This window comes from Eupeodes corollae, chromosome 3 (assembly GCF_945859685.1).
Source record: "Eupeodes corollae chromosome 3, idEupCoro1.1, whole genome shotgun sequence".
In the NCBI taxonomy this organism is placed as follows: domain Eukaryota; kingdom Metazoa; phylum Arthropoda; class Insecta; order Diptera; family Syrphidae; genus Eupeodes; species Eupeodes corollae.
The window spans coordinates 122,511,741-122,528,298 of NC_079149.1; the positions used below are offsets into that span (position 1 = coordinate 122,511,741).

The following is a 16,558-nucleotide window of genomic DNA, read 5'->3' on the forward strand; positions in this document are numbered from 1 at the left end:
CAGCAAGGCACAAGTTAAACCCAAGCCGACAACGTTTTTGGTCTAAAATCAACATTATTCAGTTGCGTTCTTTTTTTGCTTTTTGGACCTCTTGAAATTTCACCCAAAATGTCAGACAAACAATGCACAATATTTAAATTCCCATCCTGTCCCTCAAAAGTGCAGATTTTTAGTTTCCAAATCATTGAACTGATGTGTCCGATGCCTACAATGCTCCTCCACAGAAATGAAGCAAACAAAAAGAAGCTGATGATGGTCTTGGTCACTTGACTTCACTTCATTCTTTCGATTGAAAAAAGCGGCTTAAATTTAAAAACTTGCAAAATCCAAAAGGAATAAGGTTTTTTTTTAATTTTTTGAAATTCGTTGGTCTCATTTGTGTGTGAGATGATGACTCTGAGGAGGAAGACCATCACATCGTGCGTCGCATCGGGACAACAACGAACTCAACTGAAAGCAATTTATTTGACGAAACACAAAATTGCAGAAAATAAACGAAGATATTTGTTGTTGTTTTTTTTTTGAGAGTTGAGGGGTCCAGAGATGATGATGATACACAAAAAAGAAATCTATAGGTTCCAAAAAAAAAACAAAAATTGGAAAAACAGGAAAGAATTGAAATTGGAAGAAATGCGACCAAAATTGGTGGCGGCAACCTCTTTTACGCTGCTGTATAGCGAAGCTACGCCAACGTGGTGCAGCAGTAGTTGCAGAAGCCATATCACGATCAATCAATGGCATAACAGAAGAAATGTCCTTTTTTGTTCTGCTGGTGCTGCTTTAGTTACTGATGGTGTCCTATATCAATATGTTGCAGTGTATGAGATGCGCTCTACAAAAGTCCGATATTATTTTATCTTTTCTGTTGTTTTCGGATGCGCGAAAGATTTGTTCGAATAATGGCAGAAAAAATAATTCAATTTTTGAAACAAAAAAAGACCAATTATTATAAAACAGAAGCCTTCTTTTATTCCTTCTTATTGTTTTGTTTTTGTTTGTCATTTGTTTCTTATATGAGAATGATGATATGCTGGTCCTTGATGGTCTCTTAGTCTGATGGTGTGTGGTGAATGTACTTCTTTTGTGGTACTTTAGGGTATCACATTTAAATTAGCAATGGGATTTGTTTATGCGCATCGCCAGTTTGGTTTTAACAGTTATTTCTTCTGTTTTTTTAATAATGCAAATTCGGGCTGTTGATCATGTGTGGAGAAAGCAAAATGCAGAAAATTGGCGTCAACTGATGACATGCTGACAAGTTAAAAACCAAACGAACTGTCAACGGATTGAGAAGTGCATAATTCGAGAACAAACAATTTTTGGGCAAATTCAAATTAGCAATTAGTTCAGCAGCATTCAACACATCGCTGAAGGTTACTTTCATGGTATTAATTGCAGAAGACACTTGGGACGAAATGGAACGTTTTTTTGGGCTTTAATTTGCCATTTTGAAGATAAGAATCTTTAAAGAACTTAAATTCGAAGTTAAGAAATGTCAGTTTTAAAATTTAGTGACACTTATATTCGCAGTTGCATTAAAAAATCTACATGCTAAGTTACATAATAGTCAAGCTAGTTTCGAAATATCACCCTAGATCACGAGGGATCAACTGAAGAAATAATTTAACTCCCAAAACTCAAATGTTGACTTCCGAAAGCTTAGTCTCTTAGTGACTGCTGAAATATAGCACAAAAAGACTGACGAAAGTCGTAATCCAAATCAATTCACTCGCCTTAATTTTGTACAAAGTTATACAATTCAAAATTTCACATGAAGGGTGTGGTATCCGCCCATTTCAACCAAATTATTTCTAGTTCTTTTAAAAAATAGAAAAGCAAGTTGAAATTTTAAAATAATAATAAGAACTGATATTAGAAAAGCAGTAAAGACTTTTTCCTAAAGTTGTGGAATTCTGTTACGAATATCACACAAGGTTTAAAAAAAAGACTTAACATTAACTTCAAAAAGATCGCTTGTCAACTGTGCCCTTCAATGTTAAAATGAAGTATGTTTTCAACATTCTAGCTGTTGTAGCACTAAGTGAAACCCAATTTGGCGAAAACACTGATCATATGGAGTTTAACCTTCATGGTTATAGCTTAGTGCCATTATTCTTTTCTCAACACGGTCTAGACGTTTACGTGCGTAATAATGTTGCCTACCAGCTTCTACCACAGTATGGCCAATGTATTAATACAAATTTTAATTATATATGGGTCAAATTTACTGTTTAAAGGCGCATCATTTAAACTTGTTTTATTTATCGCAGCATAAGTTTGGATAGTAATTCGACTCCAAACGAATTCTATCCAGAGAATTGTATCCCATTTTTTGCATAGTGACATCGTTTTTACGGGCGATTTTAATGTACATAATTGTTCGTGGCTGCGTTATTCTGGTCAGACAACATCCGAAGGAATATATGTTGAGATTTTTGCTGAGTTAAACCACCTGACTCGGATTTATGACGTTGCAGGTCAATCCGCCAATACCCTAACCTTGTTTCTTGCCTTTGATCCTAATGAATATACGGTCAGTAAATTATCGCCTCTAGGCACATTAGACCACTGTGTCATATATGCTAATTTCTCATGCCAAAGAACTCCAGTTAAAAAGAAAAAACCCTACGAGAACCGTTTGGCAATATGAGAAAGCCAACTGGGACGGGCTCAATGAATTCTTCAGGAACCTTAACTGGTCACTATGCTTCCTCGATAGTGACGTGGATTCCAGTGCAGATATGATTACTCACTTAAATCTTTGCAAAATGAGAAATTTTATCTAGAATAGGATAAAATATATCAAACCCAAAGAGAACTCATGGTTTATTTCGACAGAGGTTATTAGGATCAAAAATGTAAGTTTCTAGAATCGCAACGCCCACCCAATTGAGGAAAACCGGAATAAGTTCAAACAAGCTTGAAAGACCTGCAACGGTCATATTCGAGGAACCAAGTTTTTGCATGATTAACGAAAAAAATATTACAGTATTCCAAAAGTAATAAAAATTTCTGGTCATTTGTAAAAAACGTACGAAACACCACGACATCTTCGGTTCCAACGCTCGTCCACAATGACACTCCCTGTGAACTCGATTGATAAAACCAATTGGCTTGCATCTCAGTTTGCTGATAACTTGACGCTACCAGTGAGTGCCATGCGTCCTCCGGTTCTTCAGAGCGTACACGATTTTATGGGACGAATCTTTTTTCGCACTGTGCAGTTGCAAATGTACTAAAAGACCTTGATGTACACAAATCCGCTGGCCCGGATAGCATCCCCACTATTGTTCTGAAGAGGCGTTTTTCAACGCTGGAAAAACCCCTGCATAAGCTTTTATATATGTACAGGTATCTTTCCGAGTGGATGGAAAAGTGCATTTGTCTAGCTTGTCCCTAAAAAAGATGAATCTTTCTCACAATTTAACTATCGTCCCTTACATCCCTTCTTTCCAAGGTCATAGAAACGCTGATCAATTTGCAGCTTAAGAAATATTTGAAGAACGGAAGCTTCTTAGCGACCACCAGTATTGCTTTTGGTCCACTTGTGATCTCATAGTTTATCTAATTGAACAGTGAAACAAATCTTTACATCGTTTTAGAGAAAGTAAGATTATTGCACTCGGTGTCTCAAAAGCATTTGATAGATTTCGTCCCCAAGCTCTCTTATTGAAAATGCGTGCATTTGGTATTGATGAATCCCTTCTTCGTTGGGTAAGAAATTACCTTTCAGGCCGTTCAATTCAAGTAGTATTGGACAGGTTCAAATCTGATATCCACAAAATAAACATTGGTGTGCCCCAAGGCTCTGTTTTGTTTCCAACTATCTTCCTCATATTCATTAATAATGATCTTTTGTCTGAAACTTCTAACCCACTAAATTGTTTTTCTGATGACAGTAACGTCTGTTTTTCATATTCGGTTTTAGATTCTCATCATTGTTCTTCGGATGTGGACTACCAACGGCAGCGTATAATAAGCTCATTAAATTCTGATCTTGACAGCATTGTTCAATGAGGAGTCAAAAACCGTTTAGAATTTATTGCTTCGAAAACTCAACTCTGTCTACTGTAGCAAAAGCTTAACCTTTCCCCAATGCCACTTTCCATGAGTAGTATTTGCATCGAGGAGACTAAACAATTATCAAACCTAGGTATGTGCATCACAAACCACTTGTTGTGGAGTGATCACGTATTTGACACCTCCAAAAATGCTGCTAAGTCTTTAGGTTTTCTCAGACAAAGCAGAAAGTTTTTACCCATTCTGATCTAGCTATAAATTATAAAGCCTATATTCGTCGAAAACTTGAGTACAATTCCCATATTTAGAAAGGTGCTTCTATAACCCACTGAGTCTTCTAGGCAGAATTCAAAAGAGAGCTCTTAAAATCATAGGTGACAGTTGTCTAACTAAAACTTTTGCATCGCTAGAACACCGTTGTATGGTTTCATGTCTCTAATTATTTTATCGCTGCTTCTATAAGCAACGCTCTACAATTTAACCATAATAATCGTTCTTTTAGGAATGCCCATCAGCTTACTCTTGAGCCCAATTTCGGTCGTACTGTAAAGTACAGAGATTCTGTTTTTTAGTCGTACTACACGAATGTAAATTAATTTAACTGACTCAATATTTCCCTTTCATTACAATGTGAAGGAAGTCAAAACCAACGTGCATCGGTATCTCCTTTTAAATCCTATCCTCGCTTCCTAATCACTCGCACTGTGCAGAATCATTATATGGGTATTCATATCCCCTTAAGTGCGCATAATATATAAAAAGATAGTATCGTTTCTTTACGAAGACAACGCTTAGGTTGAAAACTAAAAGAGAACAGAGAAATTTTTTCTACTTTTGTCAATGTTACAAAAATGTACACAAAATTATTTGCTTCTGTGGCCAAATTATGCAAAGTAAAATACCTCCATTTTAATTTGTCTCAACGTCTGTTTTTAGCAGACCATGATGATTCCATGTCTCAATCTCTGCTAACAAAGTTGTAATGTTACCAGTTAGCCCTTTATTTAAGTATCCTATAATTCCAATAAATTATTCCCCTTATGATTATGTGAATAGTTTCGTCTGCCTTCAGCAGCCTACTCATAATAGCTTTATTTCAAGGCATTTTAGCTCCTATTAAGATGGCATTTTTGTTTGCAATAAAAAAATAGTCTTAAGATTTTTGTCTCTCTTAATTCCTTCATTTGTGCACAAAATACTTAATAAAATCCACCTGCATTATAATTATACATAAATATCTTTTTTTATTTCCATCTTAATTTATGAAAATGTATATCTAAATGATGCTCATAGGTACGAATATCCATATGGAAAGTTAAGACTCACCTGAATCACTGCTGGTTGCCATTACCGATCCAACTATCGTCCCCCGCGCCACATCTTCCTTAACAAAATAGTTATAGCGCGACTTCTCAAAAATCGGCGGTCTCTGTGTCGAATCAATTATGCTAATGTAAATCACAGCATCTTGTGAAGTCTTAATGCCACCTCCGTCCGTTGCAGAAATATTCAATATGTGAAAAGGATGACTGCGCATCGACATGGACAGCAAATTCGGACGATCAACAAATACCTCACCGGACATTTTGTCTATTCGAAATATGCCATCTTTGTTGCCGGCCACAATGCGATAGGTCACTTCGCCATTACGACCTGAGTCCGGATCGGTGGCGACAACCGAAACAACTGGCGTTTCATCGGACATTGACCCTGTCGATGTGTCACGCAGCGACACATTGTATTCCTTTGGGTAGAATTCAGGACGATTGTCATTGACATCGATGAGTTGGATCTTAACCATGGCCGATGTGCTAAGACCACCTGCAATGAAAAATCCAAGAAAAAAGAAAAGAAGAATTTAGGTTTAGTTTGTCTATGGTAATTTATATTTTCTGCACACTGCACATCCAAGCACCCATCATCATCATCATCATCATCACAGCAGCAGTTAAGCGAAAGCCTGCCTCAAAATATACACACTCTCTTCTTGCATGGTGATGATGGACTGACAGACGACGGACAGACAGAGAGACAGACAAGTGGGATGTTTGCACATACCTCGATCAGTTGCAATGACTGGAAATTCATACGATGAACGCTTCTCATAGTCCAGGTCACTAGAAATGCATATCTCTCCGGATGCGGGGCGTACTTCGAACTCCGCCAGCTGCTTTATACCCTCACCTAGGGTATAATTAACCATTGCATTTACTCCGCAATCTGGGTCACTTGCAGACACCTGTTTAGATTAAGAAAAATGAAAAAGAATTTTGCGTTAGTTTAATTTTTGTTTTTAGACTTTTTTTGAAAATATATAGGTTTTGAAAAAAAAGGAACCACATTCTCTATTCGGGTATGTGTCTTGTTATAATAGGTCGGGTCTTAAAGATCATAAATGCTAAAAAGTCCACCTCCTCCTACCTATCTATTATTTCTATAGAGCTAGCAATCAACCAACCCATAGCCAACAGGGCTGTCGTCTTGATAACACAATTAGGAATAAAGTACTCTTGGAGGTTGTTTTTATAGGAAGTTATTGTAATGGGTCCGATTTGTCGAAATGAAATTTGTTTACATTTTTTGACGTTTCAAGGTCCCTAGAGTCGAAATAAAAGATTTTTAGAAAGATGTCTGTCTGTGATGTTCGTCGTCCATAGCTCAAGAACCAGAAGAGATATCGCCTTCAAAAAAATGTTGTCATACAGATAATAAAACAGAAAGATTCTGAAGGGGCTCTCAAAAAATTAAGTGGTTGGTTTGTTTTACCATAGGAGTTTAAAAAATGGTGAACATTTTGGTTAACCATAAATATATCATGAACCAAAAACTCTAGAGACTTGAATTAAATTTTATATAATAAACTGTAAAGTTGTACCAAAGAAATATATTTTTTGAAAAAAAATTTTTAACATTCGGTAAAATTTTGAGAAAAAGCAAACTGACAGTTTTTTTACAAAAAATACAAATTTAAAAGAACATTTAACAAAAGTTGTTAAAAATTAAATTTCGACACCAATATCTTTTCAAAACTCTGAGATTATAACTTTCAACTAATTTTAACTTATAAAAAATATTGTTATGAACATTCAGACAATTTTTTAGAAAAATGGAACTGACAGTTTGTGTTTATAAAAAATAAAAATCTAAACAAAAATATAATTAAAAGTTTTTAAAAATTGATTTTCGACTCAATTATATTTAGCTTTTTTATCTTTCAGTAAAATTTTGAAATAAATCAAATTGACAGTTTTTTTTACAAAAAAACTTAACAACAAAACCATTCTAAAACTTGGTAAAAATTTACTTTCGATAGCTTTCAAATAGCTTTTCAAAAATTAAAAATATTGTCTTCAACCTTTTTTTATTTCACAGAAAATATTGTTTTCGATATTTAGTAACTTTTTTATGAGAAAACAATTTGGTAAATATTGATGTTCGGTTCTTGATATCTCTCAAAATAATTTAATTCATCCAATTTATAAAAATTTAAGAAATGCTACTAAAATTGGTAAAAATTTGTTTTCGAATAAAAATCTATTTAACCAAACTAGATTTACGAACCAAACTATTTCTTTATACCAAAAATATTGATGGTAATTTTAAATTTTTTAAGAATAGTTCAACTGACAACTTTTTTTACCCCACACGAAAATCTACAAATCTTTTAAGCAAGACAAATCGACATACGTGGTGGAAAGTTATCAGTGTGGGTCGCATTCCAACCTCTTTTTTGGTTTGGAATTAGAAAAAGTTGGTGAAAATTTGATGGGTTTTTAAAGATTTAGGACACAAGTGGAACCCTTTTCTTGAGGCTTAAATTTCATATGAAATTGGACAGGAAATTCTTTAACCTATTTTGTGATTAAGTACTTAATATGAGCCTTCCTTTTTAACTCCAAGTGAAGTTCATCATCCGACAGCTCTGTTATATTACCATAAATGCACCACAATTCGATCTCGAAAAAAAAGTTGCAAATAATTTTGCGATCAATTAAAATTCCAAAAGGCGACTATTAACAGACTTGGGTGTACGATGTTTAGCCTGGGGGGTGTTTTACTCAAGTTTGCTTTGTGCTTCAGCTTCAGCTTCAAACCATGAGTGGAAAAACTGCGTTGTTTTCATCTCAACGTACGTTTATATGCAAAAACCTACAACTCACTGCTGGCAGCAGTGTTAAATGGTTTTAACACTTCTTTTTTCGTTTCTCTTGATGGTTGGTTGGTTCTTTGGTTGGTCGAGGTACGAGTATTTCGATCGATGTGGACGGATTTTTCTAATTTCCATCCGTTTAACGGAGGACAAGCTGCATTTATTGATCTTTTTGCCTTATTTTTGTCTTTGGTTTTTTGGGTAGGGTAGGGTATATCGATTGAAGTGTTGGGGCTTGTGGTGCTGTTTATTATTTGCACTCGAAAGTTTATGTTTGTTTTGCAAATTAGATTTGAAATTGAATGGCAATGAATAATTTTTATTTTTTAAAGTTAAAGTCATTTTTGGATTCTAAGTTGGGTATGTAATTCAATGTGTACGACGGCGGCGGCAGCAGCTCAGCGGGTAATTTGGCGTCATGTATTTTTGTTGTTTTGTATTTTTTAATGGGTTTTCAACTGCGAGGTGATGGAAATTAATTTTCTTTGGTATTTAACAATAATTGTTTTATTTTATTTGTCTTGTAAGACGCCAATCGTATTGGACGTATATTAACCTTTGACATAGATTAGATTTGTCTAAATGAGCTGTTTAAGTTGTCCAATAATAAAATTGATTGTTATTGATTTATTAAATTTAACACTTTGACACTTAAGGTGGGATGGAATTTCAAGGTAAATTGTTCATGAAGTTACAGAAATAGGTAATAATTAAAAGTTGACATCAAGTAATAAAGTAAACTTTATGAGTTTTGAATGACCATTAATTTATTTGCCCATGCATCATTTTGTAATTATTTTGAGTTTGATTTCTTCGATTTGGGATTATTTTCAAACAGGAAATATATCTTAATAGGTCCGATTTTTATATAATGGCGATAACGAACCGAATTCCACTTTAAGGGAGATAGAACCACTCAACCAAGGCTGCAGCTGACGGCATCGCTTTTGAACTATTCAAAGCAGCAGGCGATGACTTGGTAGGAAGCATGCACAAGCTCATCTGCAAACTATGGTTGGAGGAAAGCATTACCGATGGGTGGAATCTCAGCATAGTGTGTCCGATACATAATAAAGGAGACTCTCTAAACTGCGCCAACTACAGAGTCCTCAGTCTTCTTAACATTGCATATACGATCCTTTCTGCCGTATTACGTGAACGTCTATAGCCGTTCGTCAACAATCTGATAGGTCCTGATAAGTGTGGTTTCAGACCAGGAAAGTCCACTATCAACCAAATATTCACACTACGGCAGATCCCAGGACGTCTGGGCCAAAACGTCACAATGAACAGCTATATCGATTTTAAATCCGCGTATGACAGCATCCATAGGGAAGAGCTCTACGGAGCAATGTCTAGTTTTAGCATCCCTGTCAAACTTATCCGTCTTTGTAGAATGACAATGGAGAATTCTCGCTGCTCTATTAAGGTCGAAAAAAGGTTTTAGACAAGGCGATGCACTGTCGTGCGACTTCTTCAATACCGTTGAAATCGTCAACACTAGACGCACAATCTTCCAAAGATCCATCCAACTACTCAGATACGCAGATGATATTGACATAATCAAAACGTGATGTAAGTGAATCGTTTTTGAGTATTGCAACCGAAGCGAAGAAGAGGGCAAGACCAAGAATAAGCTGTCATCAAAAAAGGACATTGAACAACGACGTCTTGGACAAAACGTCACCATGGACAGCTATAACTTTGAGGTAGTTAAGGACTTTGTCTACCTAGGCACCGCTATTAACACAGAAAACGACACCAGCGCTAAAATCTGAAATCAAACGAAGGATAACTCTTGCAAAAACGCTGCTTCTTTGTACTTAGAAAGCAATTGGGAAGTAAAGTTCTCTCTCGAGCATCTAAAATGACCATCTATAAGACACTCATCAACCCGATTCTCATCTATAGCGGCTCAGGATGCTTCGAGAGAAAAATTTTTCGGGTGATTTTTGGTCCCGTACGCATAGATAGAGAATGGAGGAGAACAGTGACACTGACCTAGTTAACAGAATTAAAGTATCACGGCTTAGATAGCTATGTCATGTAGCGCGAATAGACATCAGCGCTCCAGCCCGCAAGTTTTTTCAATCTTATCCCGAGGGACGGCGCAGTAGAGGAAGACCGCGACTCAGATAGCACTCGCAGGTGGGTGAAGACCTCAACCAACTTGGCGTGTGAAACTGGAGACAGCTAGCTAGGGACCGAGCTAGTTGGAGACGCATGTTGGTTGAGGCCCAGGTCCACCCCGGGCTGTAGCGCCCCCTTGAGTAAGTAAGTAAGTATTTATTCTTGTTTATAAAGTTTGAACTTAGAGATTATGTGTAAAACACTATATAATTTAAATGATAAGTCATACTTATGATTTAGTTTCTTAAAATTATTGTCTTGAAACATTGCATGCGAATATTTCCAACACTTGTAAACCTTCAAAGTGTTAAATGTTGCACGCTAATCGCTTCAAAAACCAGATAACAATAAAAAAAAAAAAACTAAAAAAAAAACGAACATTCCCAAAACACTTCACATCTTTCGAAACCTGAAATTAAAACATAAGTTTGCTTGTCATTTGAGTCGTCGTTATTTTCGTCATCATTGTTCGTCGTCGTCTTTTTGGGTCTTTGAGCAAATTGAGTTCTCAAAAAGTAAGATATAAAGTCGTTTCCTTAACGACGACGACGCTTGACTTAAATTTTTTGATCTTCTGTTAAGGTATTCTTTTTTTATTTCGTTCTTATTGTTTGATTTTTTCTTAAAGCTCTCCGACACAAGCACTTAACTGGAACAAAATCCCTGCCCTGTCAATTCATCTTTTCTCTCGTCATCATCATAAGTGTACAATATTCAAGTTATATCTATGCAGATGCAGTTATGTGTTCTTTTATTGCCCTCTTATTCACCCATAAACCCATCCTTAACGACCACAAATTAATCCCCGAAAATTTGAATGATGGGGCACCCGTTGTATATAATGTGAAGGCCCTCTAGCAAAAATTTTGTATAGAGGTATGTTATGATGAGATGCATTGTGGCTGATGTGGCACACCATAAGACGAATGCGCTTACAGCGAAAGACGCACGGACACAACGCACGATGACGCTCAAACAGTAAATTACATTCCAGGCTATAAGCGGATAAAAATGAGCGCATATAGCCGCTTTTGGGGATTCTTTATATGTTTTTTTTTTTCGTTTGTGGGTCTTCTTACTTTTCGTTTGAGCTCAAAATGTTCTCTTTTGGACTTCAAATCAGGACAGAAGTGATTTATTTTAATTGGATTAAGGAAGAAAGAAGTAAGTACGTCGTCGTCCTTTTTTTTGTTTGGTGTTCTCTTTAAATTGCAATTTATATGTGGACGACGACGACGATGGAGGACTACAAATTTAAGAAACATACCGTTTTGCAGCACCAAATCAAATCAATTGTTGTGTGGGTGGTCAATTGCATAATAAAAGTCAAGAGTATTACTCAAAACGCTTGCTCAACAAATTTTCAAGATCCAAGTTGATGCAAACGTTTCCAAAGATCGATGCAGAGAGAGAGAGGGAAAACCCCATACTGGGTACTCAATATGGTCAGGTGTTAAGTTCATCTTAGCGGTCAGAGATGCAAATTACCATCGTGGTACTAGCGATGGACATCATCCAAGCAGCGCGCTATGGTGTGGCGGTGCGGTGGGATAAATCTGTGCAGAAGAATAAAGAATGAGAAATTATTCGCACATTAGGACCGACCGACAGCAAAGACGTTGTACTTATGATGGTACATGTGATGTGGTTTTGGCCACGAGAACCCAAAATATATCCAACGCTGGCGATGGTCTTCAGAAGCTCTGTTGTAGCGGTGACGATGGCGCGCCGGAGATGTTCATGAACTTACTTCTCAGTTTGTGTATTAAAGCCTTTCGACCAAATTATAACTTTGACAACTTCATTTTTTTGAAGTCTCTGTTCAAGCCCAGCCTCAGAATTGAATTGAGAGGGCATCATATTTGTTCCCGTCACCGCACTGCCGCTCACCCTTTCATCTTTTCATCTGGTCAAGATGGTATTTGCGCGGCATTGTTGTTCAATTTGCTTGGTAGCACTGCTGCAATAATTGCCTCTGATTGCCTTTGAGTCTTGTATTTATTTATTTATTATAGTTTTTGCTGTTGTTGTATAGTTGAGACTTGGCCAAATGCTATTAAGCATTAAATGGTTGATTTTTACATGCCCTTATGGCATTTGGTTGAATTAGTTACGGGTAATGTTATAAATGCACGCGCGTGAAGTTTTTTTTGTTAAATGTTTTCTTTGATTTTTGAATTTAATGTCATTGTTAAATGGGAAGGTGATTACATTGTTTTTGTTTTTTTTTTATTTTTTATTGTTGTGGCAAATAATATGTAAAAAATACAACTTTGAAGTAGTTTTATATTAGATTCGCGGTTTCTTTTATGAAGAGAATACATTTTGTTTTGTTGATGATAGTCATTGAGAGAATATTCGTGTTTGATATAAATTACTTCCTGTAGAACTGCGGGTTAGTATAATTTCGAATGTCGATATATAAAAATAAACTTGACCTGAGGCTTTGTAAATTAGTATGGAAGGAAATAAAATATGTGAAATGTTTGCAATTTAGAAAGAATGGGAATTTATTTCGATTGTCTTCGTTTAACCTCTTTGAAGGGTTTTGAAATAACAATAAAAGAAGGTGAGATTCAGGATAACTCCCGGACGAGTAATTATGTGACAGTGAACTTAGTAACCCATTGGTTTTTGTAACCAATATATATTTAGAAATGATAAGGTAGACATTTCAGAGAATAGAAGACTATCCCTAACAACTTAACAACTTCAGTGGCAACCACGTTTTCTGTTAAATATTTCAAATGAAATCAGAAAATATTGAAAATCTGAAAGCCTATATTCGTTTTTAAAGAGACATTTCAGAGAATAGAAGACTATCCCTAACAACTTAACAACTTCAGTGGCAACCACGTTTTCTGTTAAATATTTCAAATGAAATCAGAAAATATTGAAAATCTGAAAGCCTATATTCGTTTTTAAAGAGTTTTGATTTTATATTTTTCTTGCAAAGTCTGAAGGGTTGAGGGGCGGGTTGTGATAAAGACAGAATTATGTTTTAAAAATGATTTTTGTCCGTACAATTTTAGATACGCAAATTAAAAAAAAAATTAAATAATTTTATCTGTTTGGTTTTAGACATTTTTTTTATTTTGCAATGACTGGACAATTCAGAGTAGATTATTGTTAATTCTTGGCTAAGGGTGAAATTTAATTAATTTAGACAGAGTATCAACCTGTCGTGAATTTGATTATTTGTCTGATTCCATCCAAAGAATTGTTTCATCCTATCCTCACATTGAAATCGTTGTTACGGGCGATTTCAATGTACACACTTCTTCATGGCTTCAACATTTAGGCCACGAGTGTGTGCTGAAATCTTCGCTGAGTTAAACCACCTAACTCAGCTGGTCAACGAGCCCACCCGATAATCGGACATGGAAGGTCGAGCAGAAAACACACTTGACTTGTTTCTTACCTCTGACTCTGATAAATACACTGTTAATGTTCTATCTCCTCTAGGCACATCTGACCATTGTGTTAAAAATAAATAAATTAGGTGGCACAACAGTCCATGAAGAACTAGGGGCCTGGTGACTTACAACTCTCAACCATTCCTGTGGGCGAGTAATGTTGTCAGGAATGGAGGGGACCTACAGTTTATATGCCGAATCCGAACGGCTAATTTGAGGAAAGCACTTTTTCATGACAAAAATTACTCTTGGAGAATTTGTAATTCCTCACAAGAGGCAGTACCGTGAAAAGACTTTAGATGGCATAGGCAGGGATCGAACCCAAGACCTTTGGCATGACAGTCCAACGCACTAACCATCATGCCACGGGTACTACTGTGTTATATCAGCAAATTTCTCGTGTCAAAACTGTTCAGTTAAATAAGAGCTCCTAAGAGAACCGTTTGGCAATACGAGAAGAAGCCCGAACAGTGTTAAAAGTATCAGACCGAAGAAAAACATTGATGAGAGCTGTAAAGAGGTTATTAGGCCAAAGAAGTAAGATTTCGTTGCTAAAAAGCCAACCGTACAGAGGAAAGCGGAAAAGTTCAAACAAGCCAGGATGGCCTGCAATGCCTATATTCGACGGATCAAATTTTTACATAAACAAGAATTACGGCAAAAAATACTGCAATGTCAAAAAGACAGTACAATTTGTTGTCCATTTGTAAAAAACAAGAAGATTGTTTTCTCTTCATTGTTTCCTACGCTCGTTGTCAATGACACTCCTTTGTTAGGCAGTACACCACCAATTCTACGCTGCCAGTGAGTGTAATGACTCCGCCTGTACTTGAGCGAGTAACCAATCAAGAGTATTTAGAGATGTAAACACACATAATCCGCTGGTATGGATAATATCTATTGTTCTGAAGAGGTGTTCTTCAACGCTTGCAAAACCACGGTGTAAGCTTTTTCAAGAGTATAGAAAACTATATGCCCACCCTTTAATGATCGGACCGATTGCACTTACGTCCCTTCTTCCCAAGGTCATTTAAACGCTGATTAATTATCAGCTCAAGAAATATCTTGAAGATCGAAAGCTTCTTAATGACCGTCAGTACGGCTTTCGAAAAATAGGTCCCCTGGTGATCTCATGGCTCATCTCACCGAACAGTGGAGCAAATCTTTGCATCGCTTTGGGGAAATTAAGATTATCGCACTTCATATTTCAAAAGAATATTTTATAGAATTTGGCATCAGGCTCTCTTATCGAAAATGCGTGCTTTCGGTTTTCATGAATCCTTGCTTCATTGGTTTAGTAAAAACCTCTCGGATCGTTCGATACAAGTACTCGTAGTATTGGATGGATTTAAGTCTGAAGTCCATAAAATAAATTCTGGTGTGCCCTAGATCTGTTCTATCTCCTACACTCTTTCTCATTCTTATTAATGATCTCCTTTCTGCAACTTCTAATCCAATACACTGTTTCGCTGACGATAGTACTCTTAGCTTTTCATATGCATTTTCAGACACATATACTTCTTCTTCGGAACTGCAACGACAAAATATGATAAGCTCTGAACATCTCGATATTCTCGGTATGTTTATCGCCAACCATCTCTTGTGGAACGATCCTTGCGGCAAGGTGTTTAGGTTTCCTTATGTGATGCAAGAAATGTTATGCACCTTCTGATCTGGCTGTTATCTACAAGCTTGAGTTAACTCCCACCTCTGGGCTGGTGCTCCTGCAACTTATTTAAAGCTCTTGGATAGTATTGAACGTAGAGCATTTAAATTGATAGAAGATGATATCATCATAAGTGCATTTACTTCGCTTGAACATCGTAGTAAGGTCTCTTGTCTGACCCTTTTTTATCGTTATTTAAACGGTAAAAACGGCATTGCAAAATGGTGGAAAACCAAGAGCCCTTAGTTTAAATAAAATAAATCCGTGGCTTAGTTGGTCAAAAGCTTTAGAAGAGTCAATGTATACACAGTCAACTTCATAACCTTGTTCTAAATCATTTGAAAATATGTTTGAGAAAGTGAGGAGATTTGTAATGGTTCATTTTTTTTTACAAAACCATGTTGCTGTTTGCAAATGAGATTTTTCATAAAAAATGCTACATTTTCTTTAAAAACTTAATCATACACTTCAGGAATGCAAGAAAGATTTGCAATGGGCATGTAATAGGTTATATATGCCTTGTTACCTTTCTTGAAAAATGGTGTTAGAAATGACTTCGTCCTTATACTTAGAAATTTGTATGTTTTTTGAGAAAGTTTGAATAAGAACGTAAGGGGTTGAACAAAAGCATTACTACACTCTTTAAGTACTATCGGGGGAACACCATCGGGACCGGTTGAACAGTCATCATTCAACGCGAATGATCGTACTCTGTAGCACAGGGATGTGACTACAGCTAATTTGCGAAAAGGAGTGAAGATTATGAAAATATACTTCATCAACTTCTTCAAGGTTATTAACAAATGACTCGTGGAAATTTGTTGCGAAAGCGTTACAGATATCAACAGTTTTATCTAATGAAAGGTTTTTGTAAGTGCATCAGAAAGCCATCTGATTTTTTCTTTAAGTTTACAAGTTTCCATAATTTTTTAGGACTCTCTTTCAAAGAGGTGCCCATATCAGTAACATAAATAGCATACATAAAATTAAAAAGAGACTTAAATTGGTTAAAGAGTTCAACATAAAAAAAGAGAAATTGGTTGGAAACAGAGTTTTGAGAAAAGCTGTCCATGCTTTACTTCTTTTGTTACGCAATAAACGCAATTCTTTCGTGTACTAAGGGTGGCTTAAGTTTGTATTTCATGATTTCTTGAAAAGCACATTTTTTTTCTAAAA

General features: G+C 36.1%; 1 protein-coding gene across 1 annotated transcript in view; it reads right to left on the reverse strand.

Moving 5' to 3' along the window:
* LOC129952828 (protein dachsous) overlaps nt 1–16,558 on the reverse strand; it is a 232,028-nt gene that overhangs the window by 52,491 nt on the left and 162,979 nt on the right. The window contains exons 3-4 of the mRNA XM_056065679.1: nt 6,079–6,259; nt 5,347–5,841 (exon numbers count right to left, since the gene is read on the reverse strand). Coding sequence (XP_055921654.1) covers nt 5,347–5,841; nt 6,079–6,259 — 676 coding nt within the window. The remainder of the gene's footprint in view (nt 1–5,346; nt 5,842–6,078; nt 6,260–16,558) is intronic.